The sequence below is a fragment of the Sinocyclocheilus grahami genome, unplaced genomic scaffold (assembly GCF_001515645.1).
Source record: "Sinocyclocheilus grahami isolate Dianchi unplaced genomic scaffold, SAMN03320097.WGS_v1.1 scaffold192.1, whole genome shotgun sequence".
NCBI classification, from domain to species: domain Eukaryota; kingdom Metazoa; phylum Chordata; class Actinopteri; order Cypriniformes; family Cyprinidae; genus Sinocyclocheilus; species Sinocyclocheilus grahami.
The window spans coordinates 788,015-809,394 of NW_015505371.1; the positions used below are offsets into that span (position 1 = coordinate 788,015).

Genomic DNA, 21,380 nt, shown 5'->3' on the forward strand with positions numbered 1-21,380 from the left:
TTATTGGATTTCTCGATGCACATCACACCTTAATTACACATCATGTGCCATTTTCGAGAGATTTTTTTGTTGTTGGAAAATTGAACTTCAATGCATTTTCTGTTCTCTTGGGCTTCGCACCAGTTTCAAGAGAGGTTTCGCAGTTAGCAGACAGCAACAGTATTGTCATCTGCTGATTTCAGGGTGTGAGTAGAGGCACAAATGTTTAAATGACCCTTCAAACCATCAATTCATTATACTCTTGTCTGCATCTATGTGTATATGTGCGTGCACACATGTGTTTGTGTGTGTGTGTGTGTGTGTGTGTGTGCAGACATGTCTTTGTGTGAGTGCAGCTGTTGTCAGGCCATCTTTAGTTAAAAGAGGAAAGAAGAAAAAAGCTTGTGGGGCTAGAGGAAATCCCCTGCAAGTAGACCAACATCCCAGTCACCATCGATGATGTCTGCAATAGCAATAACATTGTTAAATTCAGAACAAAACATCAAATGCATGGTCATAATGAAATTTTCGACTGCGTGTGAACAGTTGCACATGCAAAAGCAAAGACAAAACTGAACAATCCAGGGTGTTACGAGATGCTTAATGTCAGAGGTAACAAAAGGTTACTATGCAGACAAAACTTAAACAGCATAACATAAGTGTACTTTCTGTTGATTTTACAAAAGCTGCATGCAGTTTTGCATTTAAGAAATGTAAGGTTATTTGTCAGTGCACTTTCCGTTGTGCCTGCAATTGTGATTACTTTTTAGTGGTTTTAAAACTTTTGAAAGACAACTAAAATGCAATTATACTTGTTTTATGACCTTTATCCTTTGTTGAGCTTTATTTATGGGACCATTTCGAGACAAATGCATGTAGACTTATGGTGTATTATAATCCACTAACATAAGATCAGGCATTAAACTGCTGATTTATGTAGTTAGTTTAAATAATTTGATGTAATAATCCTTCACTCCTGTTTACAACATACTATGGCATTGTAAACAGTCAAAATATGCTATGTTACTATTAAATATATCTGTTGTCTGGTAACACTTAGCTAAGCAGTCTCAAGTTCCTTGACGCATACCAGGTCCCACTTTTGAGCTAAAAAAATATCAGGGCCTTTCACTATGTGGGAATTTCCCCTTCTGTTTAAAAACACAGCAAACGCTTCCCCCATTGCCACCAGTTTCCTTAAAAATGCCTCTCGGACACAAGTATAATGTGTAGGTGAGTAACCATGTTTTTTGTTTTTTTTTTATTAATAGAAAGAAAATTGATGTATCTTTTTTAAAGCTTGGATAAAAATGGGAAATTATATCAGTAAATCAGTAAAGTTTGATTCCATAAAAGCTGTGACAAAAGGGAATTTATTTTTTGATGATTATGTTGATTGTAGTAGTAAATTTCAAAGGAAATTTGAATAAAAGTCACCTATTAATGTATTGTTTACTAAAAGGTGTGTTGTCCATTCAAACTGGACCAATCTAACTTTCTAAACAGTATTTAGCTTTTTTAATGGATTCCTTTTTTGTAAACACTATCTTTGAGTGCATTTCATTTAATTAAACAAATGCATATATTTCAGTTGGACACTCATTTGGACACTCTTTACTGTACATGCAGCTGTATAAGTTTTAAAGTTGCTTGATTGTTGACCTCCGGTATTTAAAATAAATCATATTGCAAGTGTTTTTATTGTTTGTATTATTTTTTTTTTTAGGTAACCACTTAAATGTATCATTAAACACACATTTAGATCGCATATGTGGCAGAATCTAGCACGTGTGTGATGTTAATCCTTATACCACAGTGGTAAATTTCCACAAGATGTCACCATTTATTTTCAATGCAGGGTAAGATTTACAAAGAGGATATTAGGGTAATCATTTTGATTTGGTGATGGCTGCCTTATCAATGATACTTAAAAACGGTGTCATAAAGTTGCATTAAATTTCCTGTAAGAATATTATTGCTCTATGGTGTTGTAATGATGGAAACTGAACTCATACTTGGATTACAGGACAAAAAGCTTAAATATAATGGTATCATTGGAAACATGCTGAAAATGACAAACAAATAGACACCCTCTCTTCATAATGGAGAAAAAAATAGATCATAAAGTCAAAACTCCTGACCGCTTTGTTACTGTCAGTAGGCTATTGTATATACTGTGGAATATTTTGACAATAAAATTCCTAATAACCTATGCCAAGCATGTTTCACCCCTTTGCAAAATTGCACCCCTCATCATGACTGTATTTTAAAAGCATTTTCTAATGCATATTTAAAAACGTACTGTACATCATACTGCAGTATAAACACAGACATATAGTGTAGTGATTATGTTAAGAATGCTGAAAATATTTACGATGTACAAACATTTCAGTCATTTGCTTATAATGGTTGAACTTCCAGAATTGGCCAATAATGACAACTCTTCTGTTACCCAATTTAACATCTATTATCTGTTTCCTTGTGACTTTTTTAATTTCTTCATGTACTAGTGAAATTAGCACAACTCAGATTCAAGAAATATTACAGAATGAGTTGAAATTTGTATTTTCATTTTTGTTTTTCATTTTCAGGTTAACTAATGGGGGTTAGAACAGCTGAGATAGCCAATTTAATTTCCTGCTGTTTAGTGAATGCATAGCTACATTTAAACCCTTTATGTTGCATATGTGGGCCAAAAATAATGCACCAGAGACACAATGATATGCATATTCTTAAAAAAACTATTTGTTTTGTCAATGAAAATAAATTGTATGATAAAGTGCAGTTTATGTGTGTCTGTGCCATTGTGTGTGTGTCTAACTTTAGTTGGATCCAGGTGGATTATAACGGTAATAAGTGGGCCTACTCTAAATAAAGAGTAAAGGACGCCTTGCAACTTTTTTTAAAATTACATTTACAAATATAAATCTGAAACATGTTAGGATATCTAATATTGTTTAGATATATTTTACCCACACATGTAAACTACAGTCACATATGTATTTATATTCTATCCTGTTACGAACTACTAAAAACATATTTACAATTTTTGGTAGGCTTTAACGTTGATCACAACGTTTCACATTAGACATTAGACAGCAGAACTAGTGCAGGGAAACATTAACGTCAAATGAACAGCAGGCGCTCCAAAAACGAATCATTAAAAGTTAATGTTCTATTAAAACACGACGATCAATCATAGAATGTGAAGATGAGTCCATTTTTTCTATAGTAGCCTATGTGAGATCAGTCACTGAAATAGTACAGCCACTAAGCCAATATATTTAAAGGGGTCATACGATGCTGCTAAAAAGAACATTGTTTGGTGTATTTGGTGTAATGAAATGTGTTTATGCGGTTTAATCTTTCACTAATTGTACTGAGTCGATCCGAGCGGTTCGTAATAAGAATCGATTCGCAATGATCCACGAACCGAGGAGTGTCCGGAGCTGACTCATTTGAGAGATTTTAAAGGACCGGAAATATGTTTATGACAGATCTTATTAAATTATCTTAAAAAATTGCATTTTTATTAAAGCATACAAAACCTTTGGTTTTTAGTATTGTAAAAGCAAATTATATTTATGTTCTAAATTACATGATGTTTCTACAAGTAAACGCTGGCTGCCACACACTGAACTGGAAACAGGAAATAATAAACACCCTTATTATTATTAAAACTAGAAAAACGTTATTGTGATGCATGCTAAAAAAATGTCTTTATTTGAACGGTTCAGAGCGTGTTATAAGGGACCACTTGATGGCGCAATTACGTTCTGACGTGAAAGAATCGAACGAACCGTTTGAATGAACCGATTCGCGGAAATGAGTCGGACTTCCCATCACTAGTGAACGCGGCTCTGTTTACATCTGCGGAATTTCCCAGCTCGCGCCGCGAACCACTTCCGCAAACCTCCGGCCGATCAAAGACGCGTCTCCGTCAAGGTACAGAAAGAGCTCCTCTTTTCATAAAAAACAAAAAACTAGCGGTAAAATACAGGTATGTATAAACGTTATCGTGCGACCGTTATGTTTTATCCTCTTTTAAGACATTACCGTGCGTATTTAGGTGCTGTTTGTGGCTTTAGGGAGAGCTAGCGTGAAAGCTTTTGTCTGCTAGCATGATAAACACATCACCTGCTGTTAGCCGGATGCTAAGCTAATATCATCACATTTGTTTTGAAAGTGAGTCATTTATTTAGAACACAAAATACGTTGGCTTTGACCTTGTGTGGGTAGGGGCTTTCGGCTCATTCTTAATAAAAGCTTAAGGTTTCCATACCGTGTCTGTTTGAGGTCGTATTGTTAAGTGAAGTCATTTGAGAGCTGTTGATTAAGAGAGCTTGGAGGAGATTAGAAATAAACATGATCCTCTAGATAAGGTTTCCTCTGGTCTAAGGTCACCGTGATGTTGACACTAGTAGAGCTGTTTAAACAGGTCTTGTCATGGAAAGGAAAGTGAAAGGGTTTAGCTTTAGATTTACCTTTAGATTTACTTTTGCTGTGTAGGTATGTGGCTATGTTTTTTGGTGTTCAAGAGCTTGCTATTGAGAAATTGTCTTACTAGGATATGACATCTTGTCTGGTGGCGCATGATTATTCCTTTGTTTGGCTGCTGGTTTTACCTGTCACTTAGCGTAAATGTCACTTGTCATGGTTATATGGGAGTGAGGATTTATGCTGGTCTTGGTTGATTGACTTATTAAATGCTGATGGGAAAATCATAAACTGTTTTAGAATATCTTAATGACTGCTATGACACATTTAGTTAGGAATATGATATCAAAGATGTGCATTCAAATCATTATGTCTTGAAATAGCCAAAGAGAAATCCCCAAGATGCCATTATTCAAATGCCTCTCTTTGAATTGCAAATCAACAATCTTTATGGACTTCTATGCTGTCAGTGCTAATCTGAGAGTTTTGTTTTACCTGTCTGTACAGTACACACAAATGAATGACCTCCTGATTTCTTTGTTTTAGTACAGGGAAACATGTTTGGTAAGTGACGGGGGTGACAGATGGAGGGAAAAGGCCCATATCGCATCTATGACCCCGGTGGGAGCGATTGCCAGGTGAAAGACGAGGCCAGCAGCCTCAGCTACAGACAGCTGCTAGAGGAAAACACCGTTTTGAGGGAGAGAATGAAAGGTCTGAAGAGTTTAGGTGAGGGATTATAAACTGCCTGCCACCTATTTTTAATGCCTTTGAGAATCATGAACCTGATTGATTCCGGCTCATTCAGTTAATATACTCCACCTGGGAAGATTTTATAAAAATCACCTTAATATTTTCAATTTCAACATCTGTCAGTGACTAAGTTGAGGTTACATATAGTTAAATGCCTTACATGTTGCTCATTCTGGGCATCTGAGTCATTAACCCCTTTATTAGTTCACTGGTATCTTGTGTTGCTAATTTAGACTTCAAGGTCTATTGTTGGATCAGAAATGAAGCGATTCTGGATTTTCAGCTTTTAGCAGCTGGTGCCGTGTTGCAGTAACTCCAACATTTGACATGCAATTGTTTCAGGGCAGCTGTTTTTTTATTATGTGTGCTTATGTCATGTAACCCATTGTTTTCTCGTGACTGGAAGGAGACCTGTTAGAGGAGTCTCAGACAGAGGCAGCCAAGCTTCGGAAGAGGGTGGAGGAGCTGGTGCGGGATAACGAAGCACTGAAGTCGTCCACGACCAGCTTTGCCTCCAGTCTTTGCATGGGCACCCCTGTTCAGACAGACACACAAGGTACAGTTATATCAATATTCTGATCAATATTCAATATTCTGACCTGTTTTTTTAACCAGATCTCTTGTGATTGTGGCTTCCTTTAGGTCATGGAAAACATCACGCTTATCCTACAACAGAAAGACAAGAATCTCGGGATTGTTTAACTGGAAATACTTTACAACCAGAGGCAACCGTAAGCACTTCTACTGAAACTTTTGGAAACATGCTATCAAAACGATACCATTATATAGGGCCTTTCGCACCACTTTAGTTCCAGAACTAAATGTACAGTACTAAAGTACTGGGACGATTTTGCGCGAACTATTTCCCAGTACTATTTACATGGTTTCATTAGCACCGACAGTGTGTACTAGGAAGTGACGTAAGCCGGTTGGCAGCGACGTCGTTCGTGCGCAGTGTTCAACAACGGAAACAAAGAAGAACAACGTTAACAACAGGAGGATGGAGGACGTTTTGTTCCTTCGAATTCCTACTGGATTTCCTCCTTTGCGTAAATGTTCAAAAGTGCCTGCACTTCAGTGTCTGTCCATCTATCGCTGTTCTCCATACTTGCGAAATAAGTTGACGTAGTTTTCGTACGCGTTTGGCCAATCAATGTCTACTTGCGTCACAGGTAGTGCCAGTTGTGCTGGTTAGACTGCTCCGGAGTAGGAGCTTATTTGGTTCTCGAAAAAGGCAGTCCGGTACTAAAATCGCACCCAGTTCCGGCGGTGCGAACACGCCATAAAGTGGGTAGTTCCACAATTAGTTCTAGTACTATGAAAAGGTTCCCGCGGTGCGAAAGGCCCTTATGACTTTAAGGTCACAAGTCAATTATGTTATGTAACATAGTAATGTCACTTTCAGTTTTGCGAATTGCTGTTTATTTGATTACCATGTGAAGTAAAAACAGTAAAATACCTTTATGAGTTTATCATAACACGGTATAACTTGTTGAATTACCATTATACCTTTGAAGTTGTGAAAACAGTATGGTATTCACATGTTGTGCAAATCCCACACTGGGAATATAACTTCCAATTTTGTGAATTGCTGGCTATTTTGGTTTGATGTGAACAGTGAAATATCCTTTATGACTTCATATTGTATGCGATTATCGCAATGCACGTGTTATGATATATTCCCCACATAACTGGGCTAAACATAAACATATTGTTTCGCAACATGCTGTATAAATCTAATGCGGATTTAACTTCTCGTTTTAGTTGTAATTTTTCCTCATTTGTGAATGGTAAAATGTTCTTTATGAGTTGGTATTCTGTGTGACAGTCAGAACAAGTGTTGCAACGCTGTGAATTCTTGTGTTTACAGGAAAATTCATCTGAGTTTGAGGTGGTGAATATGGAAGAGAAGACGGCCTCGGAAACGCAGACGGTGAGTTTTAGGGATGTTAGGAAATCCTGGGCAGCTGCAGTCACTCAACTGCACGTGTGAACTTTGTGTGTATTTTGCTGGATTGTTGCTCCGTTTCGAACATTCCATATTCTGTCATTCTGTGCCACGCATGTAAGTCATGTGTGCCACATTCCAGTCACGGTAGTTGCTCAGCTGTTTTTTGCTGCCGTTCCTTATCAGGGATTTGTTCATCATAATGAATCAACCTATCTGTATGAGGCTGTTCCTTGGATGACTCGGAGGGAAATTCCAGGATAGTAGCAGATAGACTGAAAAACTCATGAGTGTGTATCAGTTTATGGAATACCTCTTTGGTTAGGTTTACAAAAACTTCTGTTCACAAATTTGCAAAACTGGAAATGTTTATATAGAGGTATTTAAGGTTTTTTTTCAGTTTATGGTTTCGCAGTGCTCTTCCTATGTATCGGGGATGATGAAGTCTAGATATTGACAGTAAAAGTGCCACTTGATCCCTAGTGATTGGTATTATATGTTGGGTTGTTTTGGGGAAGAATATTTAGGTAAACTCTGCTTTATAATGCAGGCTGGAGTGATTCACCTGCCACAGGAGAACATGGAGCTGGCAAGTCAACTCCGGCGACTGGAGAGTTCTTTTAGTGTATTTGCTGAAGAGTCCAATCCCAACCAGCTGCTGTCTCACCTGGGCCGCATGGCTGTGGAATTCCACCACTTATCATCCAAGGTCCAGAAGAACGAACAGAGAACATCTCTCTTACAGGTGAGATGGCTGTGCTTGTGACACCTTTTAAGCCTCTGTATTGGCTATTATTTGTGTTATGTGAATTAATCAATGTTTGATTTACTGAGAATTTAATTCGCTCTTATCTCTAGACGCTCTGCGAACAGCTAAGACAAGAAAACAATGAGCTTAGGAAAAAAATGGAGGAGGACCTCCAGTATCGTAACATTGATTTTGAACAGCTGAGGTAATTCAATTCACTTTTATATTCATTATCATAAAGTCATCTTTTAATTTACTCATGGAACAACTAAAAACAAAAAAGCCCATTGTGAATCTGTGAGGAATCAGTGTGAGTAAACTGTGAAAATATAATAAGGGGCCACAGTATTTCTCGCTGTGCTGGAACTGAGGGGTCTTTCCATCTGATGCTTGTTCTCTGACTGTGTCAAATAGAGAATCCTGCAATTCTTTTTTTCATTTTCCAGTTTTAATTTTGGTTCTGTGTACTCTGGACAGGCAGGAGAACTTGAAACTGAAGGAGCAGGTCAGCGGAGGAGCCCAAGCAGCACCTATCGAGCAACCGAGCCCAAAGGAGGAGCCAGTGAAAGAAGAGACAACCAAAACTAAGGTGGAAATGACCAGTTGTGCACTTTTTTCCCATGACATAGAATTCATAGAATTCCTGGTGCTGTTCTAAATTTGTGTTGGGGGGATTTTTTTTTTGTCTTTAATTTCCCTTTCAGACCAGTGATGTTGCGGTCTAGTTGCTTTTCTGTTTTGTTAGCTTTTTCAGTGGGAGTTCTTAGAAAAAAAGAAAAAAAAAGAACCAATGTTCAAATTGCTCCCCGGTTTCTAAATTGAGAGGCGTCTTATTGAGTCACTTTTGCCATTTAGATTAGTTTTGGGAATACCACCTTGGTTCTGAATACTGCTCTTCCTCAATGGTCTTTCTGTTGAAGTTCCTCGTTTGTGGGCTTTTTTTCACGGTATGACTAAATATTGAAGAACAATACACATGGTCATTGTGTTGCATTCTGACTCAACCTAAAGACTGCTGTACTGTAGTATGATGGGAAACTTCTTTGGTCGGTCATGAACTAATTGCTGTGATTGATTACATGTTATGTTATCAGTTTTCAGTTTAAAGTCTAGCAGGGATATTTTATGACATTTAAATGGGAAGCTAATTCATACTGAGTTTCAGTTCTGCTGAAAAGATATGGGATGGATACAGATTTGGCCATTATTTATTGGTCACTTTTTATTTGACAGAGCAAGGGATTATACTTTAGTGTCTCTTGGTTTAATATTTTTAAAGTTTTGCAAACAAATTCCACTTCATTAAATATTAACACATTAACAATTTAGAACAGTGGCAAATATTGAATCTTTAAGTTTAACAGTAATAATAAAAAAAACAAGCTCATTTAAGAGCTTTTTCTGATTTTCTCTTTTCATTTTTTTGTCACTGTCATTTATTTATCAGTTTTTGTAAGCCTAAATCTTTGTTTATTTTTGTTTAAAAATGTTAACATTTTAGAGTTGACTTGGTACTGAAGTACTAGTATTTGGCTGCAAATGCATAATTGAAATATTATTATTATTCAAATTTACAGTCTGGTAAAGCTGTGGAAAAAACGCCATCTAAGACTTGCGATCCGGAGGTGTATGAGAAAAAGATCAAGCTTCTGGAGAAACAGAGGAAAGATGTAAGAACTTTTTGAGGTCCCCTGCTTTCTTTATGTTTGCTTTACTGCTGTCATAGTTTCCCATTTGACTCTGACGTGTAAACTGTTGCATTTGACCTTTCTCAGGTACTGGAGGTGAACAAACAGTGGGACATTCAGTGGAATTCAATGAAGACACAGTTTGAGCAGAAGGTACATAACAACATGTACCTAGAAATGCTCTATAAATATGTTCCAGTTGGCCTTGTAACCTTTGTGGCTCACCTTATTGATAGTAAAAAAAAAAAAGAAACATGAATCACGCTACTATGTAACAACAAGTGCTTGATGAGTCCAGCTAGCCGGTGTGTGAATGGTGGGAGATCGAAGCATATGAATCATCACATGAAATTCCTGTATAACGTGTAGGGTGTTGACAGGTCCTGTTACTGCATTTGGGTGGTGGTGGAAATGCTGTTGGGGCAAAGGAATGGAAAGCAGTTCTGTGTGTGTTTCACAGTGTTGCACACCAGACCACAGGCCCCTCCTGTCACACCTCTGGCAGAATTTCCCTCACCTCGCCGGTACCCACTGTCTTCCTGTTGTGGCTCGCCATAGGGGCTGGCCAAGTTTGCAAAGCCACGTGATCTCACGGCCCAGAGATAGTGATGCCTGTTGCATCTCTGCATCTGCTCGGTCTGATAGAGGAGAGAGGAAAAAATAGAAATAAAAAAAGCATACCGGGGCTGTTTTTCTACACGCATCCTCTGTCGTCATGGGGTGATTGTGTTAAAACTCAGAGCAGTGGAACAAAAACAACAAAAAATTTTTGTTATTCTTATTGCTTTGTTTTCCATTTTTGCGGTTTACTATTTTTGATCAATCTTTCTTTGATAAAAATAGATTACAACCCCTTATAAAACTTCTGATAAAGGCACACTCGGGCATGTAGATTAAAACAAATTGTAATATACAACATTTTTGCCCAGTTCAGTGCAGCTCTGTAACTAATGGTCCATTATTTTGTGTTAGAATGGCCTGTTAACAGATGTATCTGAAACCAATTTACAAAAACAAACTGTCAGATGAGCCTTCATCAATTTATGACTTTGCCCTCCTTTATAGATCACAGACCTACGGCAGCGGCTTGCTGACTCCCAAAAGGCTGTGCTTGAGCTCGAAGCAGAACGTGAACTGAGACAAAGAGATTATGACAAAAAACTCCTCCTCGCAAAGTCTAAGATCGACAATGTGCAGGTACACCCTAGTCTCAGCGGCAGACGCCACATCCACAGTCAATCTGTACTTATTACTTTTAGGTGGAGAGAAATTCTGATTTAATAAGTTAACTCGTTTTCCTCTATTCATACGTTGTTTTCTGGCTAGTTTGAATATATTTATATATATATATATATATATATATATATATATATATATATATATATGTATATATATATATATATATGTATATGTATATATATATATGTATATATATATATGTATGTATGTATGTATAGAGACCTCCATGTAAACATAGATGACGGCAGACAGCATCTTCTAGAAGCCCAGGTACTGCTACCAAGTCGCTTGATTTTGAAGATTTAGGAACTTAAGTCTCAACTTGTGAGAGAACTCTATGTAATGGACGCTGGCACACACATCTGTATGAATTTGCTGCTATTTTCAACTTTGTGAATTTCAGTATTTGTATGGCATCTCAGCTGCTGTTGACAAAATAGCCACTGCTAGTCACATTCAAGTATGTATAGAAATAAGGCACTTTAATCAAAATGCCTACATTTTGTAATTAAATGTAATTATAAGTTAAAGGTATAAAGGGTGTAGTTTCTGAATTAGCTCTAGTGGTGCCATACGAATGCCAGTATGTTTATTTCCAACCCTGTCAAGCTGATCAAAAATCGTTATTCTGTTTGGTGGCACTTTAATTACACACTTCACCACTAACACTAAAGTTTGTTCTGTAGCCCACATTGTGGCTGATTAAGTAAATCTTCACCTTCTGTAGTCACAGATGGGTTAAATTGGGGGAGTATCCAATCAATCTGTTCTCAAAATTAGAAGTCTCATTTCACATTAGGGTGATTTGTACAGCTGACTTGCTCTGAGGAATCATACTAACTTTCTTTTAATTAATTTAAAGTTACCTCCCTTGTGTATACATTTAATCATGGAGAAAAGAATCATTTAAACTTGAACAATGTATACATTTTTATCAGTTTTAAGGCTTTTTAAAAATGTGTATTAAATGTACATTCAGAAATTGAAATGCTAATATAAATTTCAGGTTCCTTTTTACATAGATTTAGATCAATCATTTAAAGCCTTTTAATGATGATTGGGGTCTGTTATACTGATAAAATAAAGCTGAAAATGTTCAAATATGAGATTTTTCTAAAGAATAATGTAATAATAATTACATTAATAATAATCTTAATGAATAATGTTTTGTGCGTGTTTGTGTGTGTGTGTTCAATGTGTGCCCTTTCTGGCTTTTAACAGCGTGAGAAGGTGAGTTCTGTGGTAATATTCTACACACTTTCCACTTAAGCTTTGGTTTTAAATCATTTATCATCATATCTGTATTTTAGCTCTATCATGAGGATGAAACTATCTATTTTGTCACTACTTTACAGGAGAAAGAGACTGTTGATTGGTGGAGTAAGTTTTATGCTTCTGTTGGGGAGAGTGAGAGATGCCGCCCATACCTTGACAAAGGTTATGACACATTGGAGGTGTGAATTCTGTCTAAACTGTATGATAACATTGAAATATATATTGTAATGTTACTACATAAAGTATTGCTCACCTAAAGTAAAAGTCGTTCCAAACCCACATGACTTTTTCTTATGTGGAACATGATAGGAGGGATTTTAATGAATGTGCTGGTCACGTATATATATATATGTATGTATATATGTATATGTATATGTCAGCCTGTTATTGTGGTTTAATCCAGATAAACTTACCCCTAAATGAAAAATAAGCTTTACATTTTTGTCAGACAGTCTCTTCCTGTGTAAGTCTTTTTTTTTCTAAAAAAAAAAAGACCATTAATAAGCCCTTCTTTATTTATGTATTTATTTATTAAGAATTTAAATGTTCTTACTCGTTATGGAACATTTAGCTGTATTTGCACCCCTGTGGAGCTCAATGAAGGCTTCAAATAGTCATTCGGTGCTTTCAGTTTTCTCATGGGAAGCACCAGTCATTCCCATTAGTTGACCATATGACATTCTTAGTATATAGCAGTGGTTTCCTTTCAGTCCCGGAGGGGACAGTCAAGCATGCCACAAATAAACTGCCTTATAGTTTTAATGAGTGTCATATATTGTAATTATAATACTGTTGATTTTGCCATGAATATAGCCATTGCTGCTGATATGGTGTTCAGTCATAAAGAAATTTGTTAAGTGTCATAGACATCATGTGACAACTGGTTTCATTTTCACATCTACTGCCTACTTATCTTTACATCTCAATGCTCTCATGGTTTTTAGTTTTTTTTACGAGTTATGGACAGCATTACAAAAGTTTTTTCAGCATGACTCGCCCCCACAGCAGACCACAGATGTTCCATAAGAGAGGCACACCAAAATTTTGTGTCTGATGCTAGTATGTCATACATGCTTGTAGTCATTAAAAATGCATTTTTATGATATCGAAATTGAAAAAATTATGTTGACCACAGGTTTTTGTATTACATGCTTTGAAGGTCATAAGAGTTTCACGTGGGCAGACTGGCATGTGTCGGGTGCTTTGACAAATGCTTGCTTGTGATTGAGTTGTTGTTTTTTTTATTTGAAGACATTATGTATTCAAAGTCATGTGATAATTTCCATTTTGCAAAACATCCTTACAGAAAGCGAGTTGCAGGTAAACCTCAAAGACATCCTTGAGCACCCAAATGTAGCGCAGTAATTTTAACTAAAGAGTGTGTTGTTAGACTTTTTCCTAATTGCAATACAGGAAATGAACTTGCACTTTTTTTAATCTAATTAATCAAAACTATCATTTGATTAAGGTAGCCAATTAATTACTGGTTGCAGCCCTACTGGAAATATGTGACATTTATAGTAAGATGCTTTTAAAGACAGTCCCTCACTTCACTAGTGTCAAACAATAAATGAACCTTACAATATTTTTGACTGTATAAAGTCTAGATACATGTCCAAGTGACTGTGTTTTGCTCTCGTGGCTAACCAGTGTATTTCTAAATGTTGTCTTAGGGCGAGAAGGAGTGCCTCACCTCGGAAACATGTGAGTTGAAACAAAAGGTGCGTTACCTGCAGGACCAGTTGCTGCCACTTACTAAACAAAGAGAATACCAGGAGAAAGAGATCCAGCGGCTTAATAGGGTCAGTAAAGCACACACAGCTTTCCATTGTCATTTAGTTAGGCAGGCACTAATCCAAAGCCCTATGGCATTTGTAAAAGAAATGCATTTTCTTATTTATTTAGTGTACTACCGTTCAAATGTTTGGGGTCGATAAGTTTTTTTTTTTTTTTTTTTTTAAGTCTCATGCTCACAAAGGCTGGATTTTTTTTTTTACTTTTCTTTTTGAATATATATGTTAAAATGTAATTTATTCCTGTAGTGGCAACGCTGATTTTTCAGCAGCCATTACTCCAGTTTCAATGTCACATGATCCTTCCGAAATCACTCTAATGTGCTGATTTGGTGCTAAAGAAACATTTCTTATTAATGTTGTGCTGATTAAAATTTGTTTTGCTTAATATTGTTTTAAATTCAAACATCAGTTCTGATTGTATTGTCTCTTTTACAGGCATTAGAGGAAGCTTTGAACCTCCACTCTCCCTCTTCCACCCAGCCAGGCATGAACCTGGGAGAAGGTGTGGCCAACCTGAGACAGCAGGAGCTGCACACACAGATAGCTGTATTGAAGGAGCAGGTACAAACACTTGAAGACACTGATACATCTTGTTGTCAAATGTTAAAAACAACATTCTTCTTGTCAAATGTTAGTGGAATAAGTGGGGACCACTCTAAATGTTATAATTTATTATTGACCGCAGTAAAATTAGTACATTTGTGTGTCTCAAGTGTGCAAATACTGTGGGGTCACAGTATACACTAACATTGCACAGTGCCCTACTGTGGTCAGATGAGCTCAAAGAGTGAATAAGCTCCTCGGGACGCTTGAGTTTTCTCATTGCGTCAAATTGTTTCGGAGGTTCTCTAGGAGTTAAGGTTTCACTCATTGAAACTACATGAATTGATTCTGCAGACATTTTACCTCATTTATCAAACATGCTTTGTAAGAAATTTGTCAAGGTTCCACAGTGAGTCATAGAGTTTGCTTGAGGTTTGATAGCTTCCTTCATCCTTACAGTCTGCTGAAATGCACCAGTGGCTGCAGAGATCTTGTAGATTTGCATCCTCATCACATGCAATTTTTTTCAGGTGAAAATCTTTGAAGAGGATTTCCGGAAGGAGAGGAGCGACAGAGAGAGGATGAACGAAGAGAAAGAAGACCTGAGGCGGCAGGTGGAAAGGCTGCAGGGTCAATTGACCAATCTGACGAATCAGGTCAGTCACTACACGGACCCATAGACTGTCAGCTCTAACCAATGAAACTACTCCAGAGAAATGCCCAGTTGGTTAATAATGAGACATGAAAGAATCTTATGCGAGTTCTGAATTCACTATCTCTGTTTCTCAGCTTCATCAAGCACAGAATGAGTGTCAGAGAGAGCGTGCCGAGAGGTGTAAACTAGAGAGACTTCAGATGCAACATAAGCAGGTAAATGTGCCACATTGACACCACCTTGTGGTAGAAGCTGTTATTAATACAGATCACAGTCTACAAATGTGGTAGAATCCCTAAACGGAAGACAACCGGAACTTATTTAGATTTTGTTTTTCAATGATTTGGAGGGGCAACAGGAAAGGAGGACGTCCGATCCCACTTCTGGCTCGGCTAATGGCCCAATGAGCCCTCCATACTGTGGCCCGTTTGTACAGGTGGGCCATCAAGGTCTAGAGGGCTGGCCCATACACTTCCCGCCCAGGATGCCTAACATCAGTACAGCACCTGGCAGGGATTTCCTGCCTGTCAACCCTGTAAGTATGCGATAGCAACAGCAGTAAAATGTCAGGGGTTTTGATACCACAACAAAAGCACCCTTATTTAAATATGAATATAAAATTCTAACAAATTAAATTAAAAGTGTTTCTCAAATAAGCATTGCTTTAAGTTTTTCAATTATTCAAGTAAACACTCAGTACTAAAGAACAAATAAATGATTGCGCTTTTTACTTCTGTTAATAACTTAACATTAGTCAAGTCTATTAGGCTGTATTTACACGGCACAATTAATTCAGTTGATTTTTAATTCAAATTTTTTTTTTTTTTTTGCCCAAGAAGTTCATTTTGGTATTTGTTTAAATCAACTTGATACCGAAGTAATAGGTTCGCCTCAAATCTAGTAATACACTTACTGTAACACAGTTGTTGTTGTTTTTTTTGGTTTTATTTCAGAGGAGGTACATTTCGACTCTGAGAAAAATTCCAGTTTTTTTTGCTGATTTTTGCTTCCTTTACATCCTGGAACAGACACAACAGTGTCATTCCAGCATTTTTCAAGTAGTTAACCACATGTGGTATGAAAAAGACATGAGTGGCTATTATGATTTGTACAAACAGGCTTTTACAAGAGGTACAGTGTGTCTTCAGTGTGCAGAAGTGGACAGAGATCAAAACCATTGTTCTCGACATCAATTTGGGTGTTTGTATGTGTGTGTTCAGGGTTTTCCCTGGCAGTCATCCTTCCCACAACCACGTGGTTCCAGAGGACAAGCAGACACAGCAAGACCCCCTCCAGAAACTGCAGGTATTTAATAGATTCATCCTGCGTGTCCTTTCTGCGTCACCAGGATTCATTTTGTTTTGCCACGTAATGTCAGTCTGACCCAGTGATATTTCAAGCATTCTGTCTGAATCAGTCAGCTTCCACTGGAGGAAGTTCAAATGATGACGACAATGAGAACCATGACAGAAGAAACATGAAATGGCAATAGTTTTAAATTTCACAATGATTGTACGAGGCCTATGAAGTTTAGTTTCAGTTTGGGTCTGTCCGGTTATCTGTATCATCTACAGGCATAAATATTTATGTAATTTGCTTTCCATTGTGCATAATTTAGGAATGTAAATTATTCTAAAGATGAAAAAGCTTGTTTGCATACTCTATCAAAGCATAATGTCATTTTCCACCTATGAAACATCATCTCTGCTGAAGTGATAGCTACTTTCCATAGTGTTGTATATACGCACTACCGGTATTTTGTTAGTGGTATAATAACTCAACTTTTACACTTTTGTCAAATCCAGATGCATAAACTCTAATCATGCCCTACATTATTTCCTATTGAATATCCTTTGTTTGCTCAGCAATATGATCTATTTCATGTTGTCAAGATCAAAATTGAATTTGGTGGTGTTTTGGTGTCAGATAATTAATAATTCAGTAATAGTAAATGTTCATTTATTTCAATGAAATATTTAACTTTCTGTACACTAAATTTTAAAATGTAATTTATTCCTGTGATGGCAAAGATTAATTTTCTGCATTCATTACTCCAGTCTTCAGTGTCACATGATCCTACAGAAATCATTCTCATATGCTGTTTTGGCGCTCATTTGACAGTTACATGAAATAGAAATGATTTGTGACAATGTAAACGTCTTTATTTTAACTTTTGAACAATTTAATGCAATTTAAAGTGTTAAATTCAATATTTTAATTATTTACTAAAAAATGTAAACTATGTTTTATAAATGAGGGACAAAGTTAAAATAATCTTGTTTATTTTTTTGTTGGCAGAAATGGGAGCAACTGGATTTGGGAAAAGGGAGCGTCAGAACATAGACCCCGGAAAGCACTAACCACACATTCTCTCTCCTGGAATGGCTCCCAGCTAGTAGCATGATGCAGTTTATTTTCAGTTGGCATGGTGTGAACTATTGTTTCTTTTCCTACTGTGTATATATATATAGCTACCACTGATGAAAATGTTGTTTATATACTTAAGTTTTATAATCCTGTTTGTGAAACACTGTTCTGGCAAATTACGAGTATATACATTTATTATTTTACCTTTATATAATTCTATGCAGGAATTGAAGTCAGTTATTTAATGGATAGTATGATTGAACGTTATTCTTATGACAATCTACCTATAGAGTTAGATCTCCACCACTTAATTGAATAATAGCCACCTGAAAACATCATATTTAGTGATTCCCTGACACGTGTTGGTATTGATTGAGACTGACAAAAACATTTGTATGTGCAATTAGAGAAAATATGTATCTAAAAATTGTAACTCTATAGGGGAATTGTCTTGAAAATAGCTAACCGTAGAATGTGACCGTACTGATTCACGATTCCTTCACTGGCCGTGATTGAGATTGAGTCACATATTGTTGAACGTCTGCGTGTGTCACCATAGGCTGGCGTTACTCTCTGACTGGTCATCTGCCCTACTGTTTATTGAAGCCATATACAACACCTGTTAACCTTTTCATCTATTAGATTATATTCTGGGAACACTTTAATAAGCGCTTCACGTGGCTTGTTGATCTTTCAGATATATGATTGAAATTGAAATGATAATTGATCATGGAGGGCTTTCATCTGGACGACAGAAATATCACGGTAGTTTTGCTTAATATATTTTAAGATACAGTGTTCAAAAACATTATTCCCGATGTGCAAATGGAAGTGATAAGTTATTTACAAGAAGTTCATTTTGGTATTTGTTTAAATCAACTTGATACCGAAGTAATAGGTTCGCCTCAAATCTAGTAATACACTTACTGTAACACAGTTGTTGTTGTTGTTTTTGGTTTTATTTCAGAGGAGGTACATTTCGACTCTGAGAAAAATTCCAGTTTTTTTGCTGATTTTTGCTTCCTTTACATCCTGGAACAGACACAACAGTGTCATTCCAGCATTTTTCAAGTAGTTAACCACATGTGGTATGAAAAAGACATGAGTGGCTATTATGATTTGTACAAACAGGCTTTTACAAGAGGTACAGTGTGTCTTCAGTGTGCAGAAGTGGACAGAGATCAAAACCATTGTTCTCGACATCAATTTGGGTGTTTGTATGTGTGTGTTCAGGGTTTTCCCTGGCAGTCATCCTTCCCACAACCACGTGGTTCCAGAGGACAAGCAGACACAGCAAGACCCCCTCCAGAAACTGCAGGTATTTAATAGATTCATCCTGCGTGTCCTTTCTGCGTCACCAGGATTCATTTTGTTTTGCCACGTAATGTCAGTCTGACCCAGTGATATTTCAAGCATTCTGTCTGAATCAGTCAGCTTCCACTGGAGGAAGTTCAAATGATGACGACAATGAGAACCATGACAGAAGAAACATGAAATGGCAATAGTTTTAAATTTCACAATGATTGTACGAGGCCTATGAAGTTTAGTTTCAGTTTGGGTCTGTCCGGTTATCTGTATCATCTACAGGCATAAATATTTATGTAATTTGCTTTCCATTGTGCATAATTTAGGAATGTAAATTATTCTAAAGATGAAAAAGCTTGTTTGCATACTCTATCAAAGCATAATGTCATTTTCCACCTATGAAACATCATCTCTGCTGAAGTGATAGCTACTTTCCATAGTGTTGTATATACGCACTACCGGTATTTTGTTAGTGGTATAATAACTCAACTTTTACACTTTTGTCAAATCCAGATGCATAAACTCTAATCATGCCCTACATTATTTCCTATTGAATATCCTTTGTTTGCTCAGCAATATGATCTATTTCATGTTGTCAAGATCAAAATTGAATTTGGTGGTGTTTTGGTGTCAGATAATTAATAATTCAGTAATAGTAAATGTTCATTTATTTCAATGAAATATTTAACTTTCTGTACACTAAATTTTAAAATGTAATTTATTCCTGTGATGGCAAAGATTAATTTTCTGCATTCATTACTCCAGTCTTCAGTGTCACATGATCCTACAGAAATCATTCTCATATGCTGTTTTGGCGCTCATTTGACAGTTACATGAAATAGAAATGATTTGTGACAATGTAAACGTCTTTATTTTAACTTTTGAACAATTTAATGCAATTTAAAGTGTTAAATTCAATATTTTAATTATTTACTAAAAAATGTAAACTATGTTTTATAAATGAGGGACAAAGTTAAAATAATCTTGTTTATTTTTTTGTTGGCAGAAATGGGAGCAACTGGATTTGGGAAAAGGGAGCGTCAGAACATAGACCCCGGAAAGCACTAACCACACATTCTCTCTCCTGGAATGGCTCCCAGCTAGTAGCATGATGCAGTTTATTTTCAGTTGGCATGGTGTGAACTATTGTTTCTTTTCCTACTGTGTATATATATATAGCTACCACTGATGAAAATGTTGTTTATATACTTAAGTTTTATAATCCTGTTTGTGAAACACTGTTCTGGCAAATTACGAGTATATACATTTATTATTTTACCTTTATATAATTCTATGCAGGAATTGAAGTCAGTTATTTAATGGATAGTATGATTGAACGTTATTCTTATGACAATCTACCTATAGAGTTAGATCTCCACCACTTAATTGAATAATAGCCACCTGAAAACATCATATTTAGTGATTCCCTGACACGTGTTGGTATTGATTGAGACTGACAAAAACATTTGTATGTGCAATTAGAGAAAATATGTATCTAAAAATTGTAACTCTATAGGGGAATTGTCTTGAAAATAGCTAACCGTAGAATGTGACCGTACTGATTCACGATTCCTTCACTGGCCGTGATTGAGATTGAGTCACATATTGTTGAACGTCTGCGTGTGTCACCATAGGCTGGCGTTACTCTCTGACTGGTCATCTGCCCTACTGTTTATTGAAGCCATATACAACACCTGTTAACCTTTTCATCTATTAGATTATATTCTGGGAACACTTTAATAAGCGCTTCACGTGGCTTGTTGATCTTTCAGATATATGATTGAAATTGAAATGATAATTGATCATGGAGGGCTTTCATCTGGACGACAGAAATATCACGGTAGTTTTGCTTAATATATTTTAAGATACAGTGTTCAAAAACATTATTCCCGATGTGCAAATGGAAGTGATAAGTTATTTATATCTATTGTTTTGACAGCTGAGTGTGGTTTATTGTCTTAAGTAATGTTGTCTTTAGTGTATTGTTTTGTGTCTCCCTTTACATATTGTAGCTACTGGAAGACTGTAGGATGTGAGTTTGTGTGTTTGTGCATATGCATAATCACAGGAAGTGGGCCAGAATAAATAAGTTAATGCATCACATTAGTGCAACCCACTTTCATTGGTCTCGTTTTTGATTTGGGCTGAGCATGAGGAGGAAATAACCAAATCACCAAATGTCTAATTACAATGGGTCCAGTGTTGCACTTAAAAACATTGTAATATGTTTGGAACAGGGTAAGAATCATATCCTTTCTGCTTTTACGGTCATCCGCCATCATGAAGGCTGTTTTCCCGCATATGTGCAATGTCTCCAACCTTACTGACCAATGCTTTGAACCAAACGCAAAAAGGTTTCTATGCTCACAAAATATTCCCAAAGGCGAGCAACTTTCAAATGGTGTGATACATGTCATGTAAATGTAAAAAAAGAAAAAAGGCAGGTATTTATGAATATTTGGTTGAATTTAACCAACAGAGCGAGTTAAGTTTAGTGCTTTCAAGTCGAAATGTTTTTGAGCTGGATTGCACTCTGAGATGTGTGCTTTATTTACCCGTTTCCATCATTTACTGGTTGGCAGTTTTGTGCTTTTTGGAATGACTCTTTTTCTCCAGTGGATGAAAGCAGACCTCGTGTGAAACTTTT

General features: G+C 36.6%; 1 protein-coding gene and 3 long non-coding RNA genes across 9 annotated transcripts; 3 read left to right on the plus strand and 1 right to left on the minus strand.

The window, feature by feature from the left end:
* Positions 1 to 77: 77 nt before the first annotated feature.
* Positions 78 to 4,565, minus strand: LOC107594888 (uncharacterized). Its single transcript, XR_001610209.1, has 2 exons — positions 4,262 to 4,565; positions 78 to 442 (listed from the first exon to the last, which is right to left on the minus strand). It is a non-coding gene; the product is annotated as an uncharacterized lncRNA (long non-coding RNA).
* On the plus strand, positions 1,161 to 18,039 carry LOC107594886 (TNFAIP3-interacting protein 1-like). 6 transcript variants are annotated; one of them, XM_016285099.1, is made up of 18 exons: positions 1,161 to 1,212; positions 4,963 to 5,145; positions 5,576 to 5,725; positions 5,812 to 5,900; positions 7,040 to 7,102; positions 7,668 to 7,862; positions 7,976 to 8,070; positions 8,343 to 8,454; positions 9,443 to 9,535; positions 9,641 to 9,706; positions 10,619 to 10,750; positions 13,741 to 13,869; positions 14,299 to 14,424; positions 14,937 to 15,062; positions 15,196 to 15,276; positions 15,408 to 15,596; positions 16,282 to 16,366; positions 17,360 to 18,039. In XM_016285099.1, the coding sequence occupies exons 2-18, from the start codon at positions 5,001 to 5,003 to the stop codon at positions 17,419 to 17,421; spliced, it is 1,938 nt and encodes a 645-aa protein (XP_016140585.1). In that variant the 5' UTR covers positions 1,161 to 1,212; positions 4,963 to 5,000; the 3' UTR covers positions 17,422 to 18,039. The 6 variants fall into 6 exon arrangements, with proteins under 6 accessions (XP_016140585.1, XP_016140588.1, XP_016140584.1 ...); XM_016285098.1 differs by lacking the exon at positions 1,161 to 1,212 and adding an exon at positions 3,806 to 3,979; XM_016285096.1 differs by lacking the exon at positions 1,161 to 1,212 and adding an exon at positions 3,806 to 3,924.
* LOC107594887 (uncharacterized) lies at positions 11,008 to 12,242 on the plus strand. Its single transcript, XR_001610208.1, has 3 exons — positions 11,008 to 11,062; positions 12,014 to 12,022; positions 12,148 to 12,242. It is a non-coding gene; the product is annotated as an uncharacterized lncRNA (long non-coding RNA).
* A 520-nt stretch (positions 18,040 to 18,559) lies between the features above and the next one.
* Positions 18,560 to 21,165, plus strand: LOC107594889 (uncharacterized). Its single transcript, XR_001610210.1, has 2 exons — positions 18,560 to 18,746; positions 19,740 to 21,165. It is a non-coding gene; the product is annotated as an uncharacterized lncRNA (long non-coding RNA).
* Positions 21,166 to 21,380: the final 215 nt, after the last annotated feature.

Bases quoted from the DNA above. Each gene is read 5' to 3' on its own strand.
- LOC107594886 (XM_016285099.1), top strand. From the start codon at position 5,001: ATGGAGGGAAAAGGCCCATATCGCATCTATGACCCCGGTGGGAGCGAT. The intron at 7,103-7,667 runs GTGAGTTTTAGG...TTTATAATGCAG, and splicing joins CGGCCTCGGAAACGCAGACG to GCTGGAGTGATTCACCTGCC. The intron at 8,071-8,342 runs GTAATTCAATTC...TACTCTGGACAG, and splicing joins ATTGATTTTGAACAGCTGAG to GCAGGAGAACTTGAAACTGA.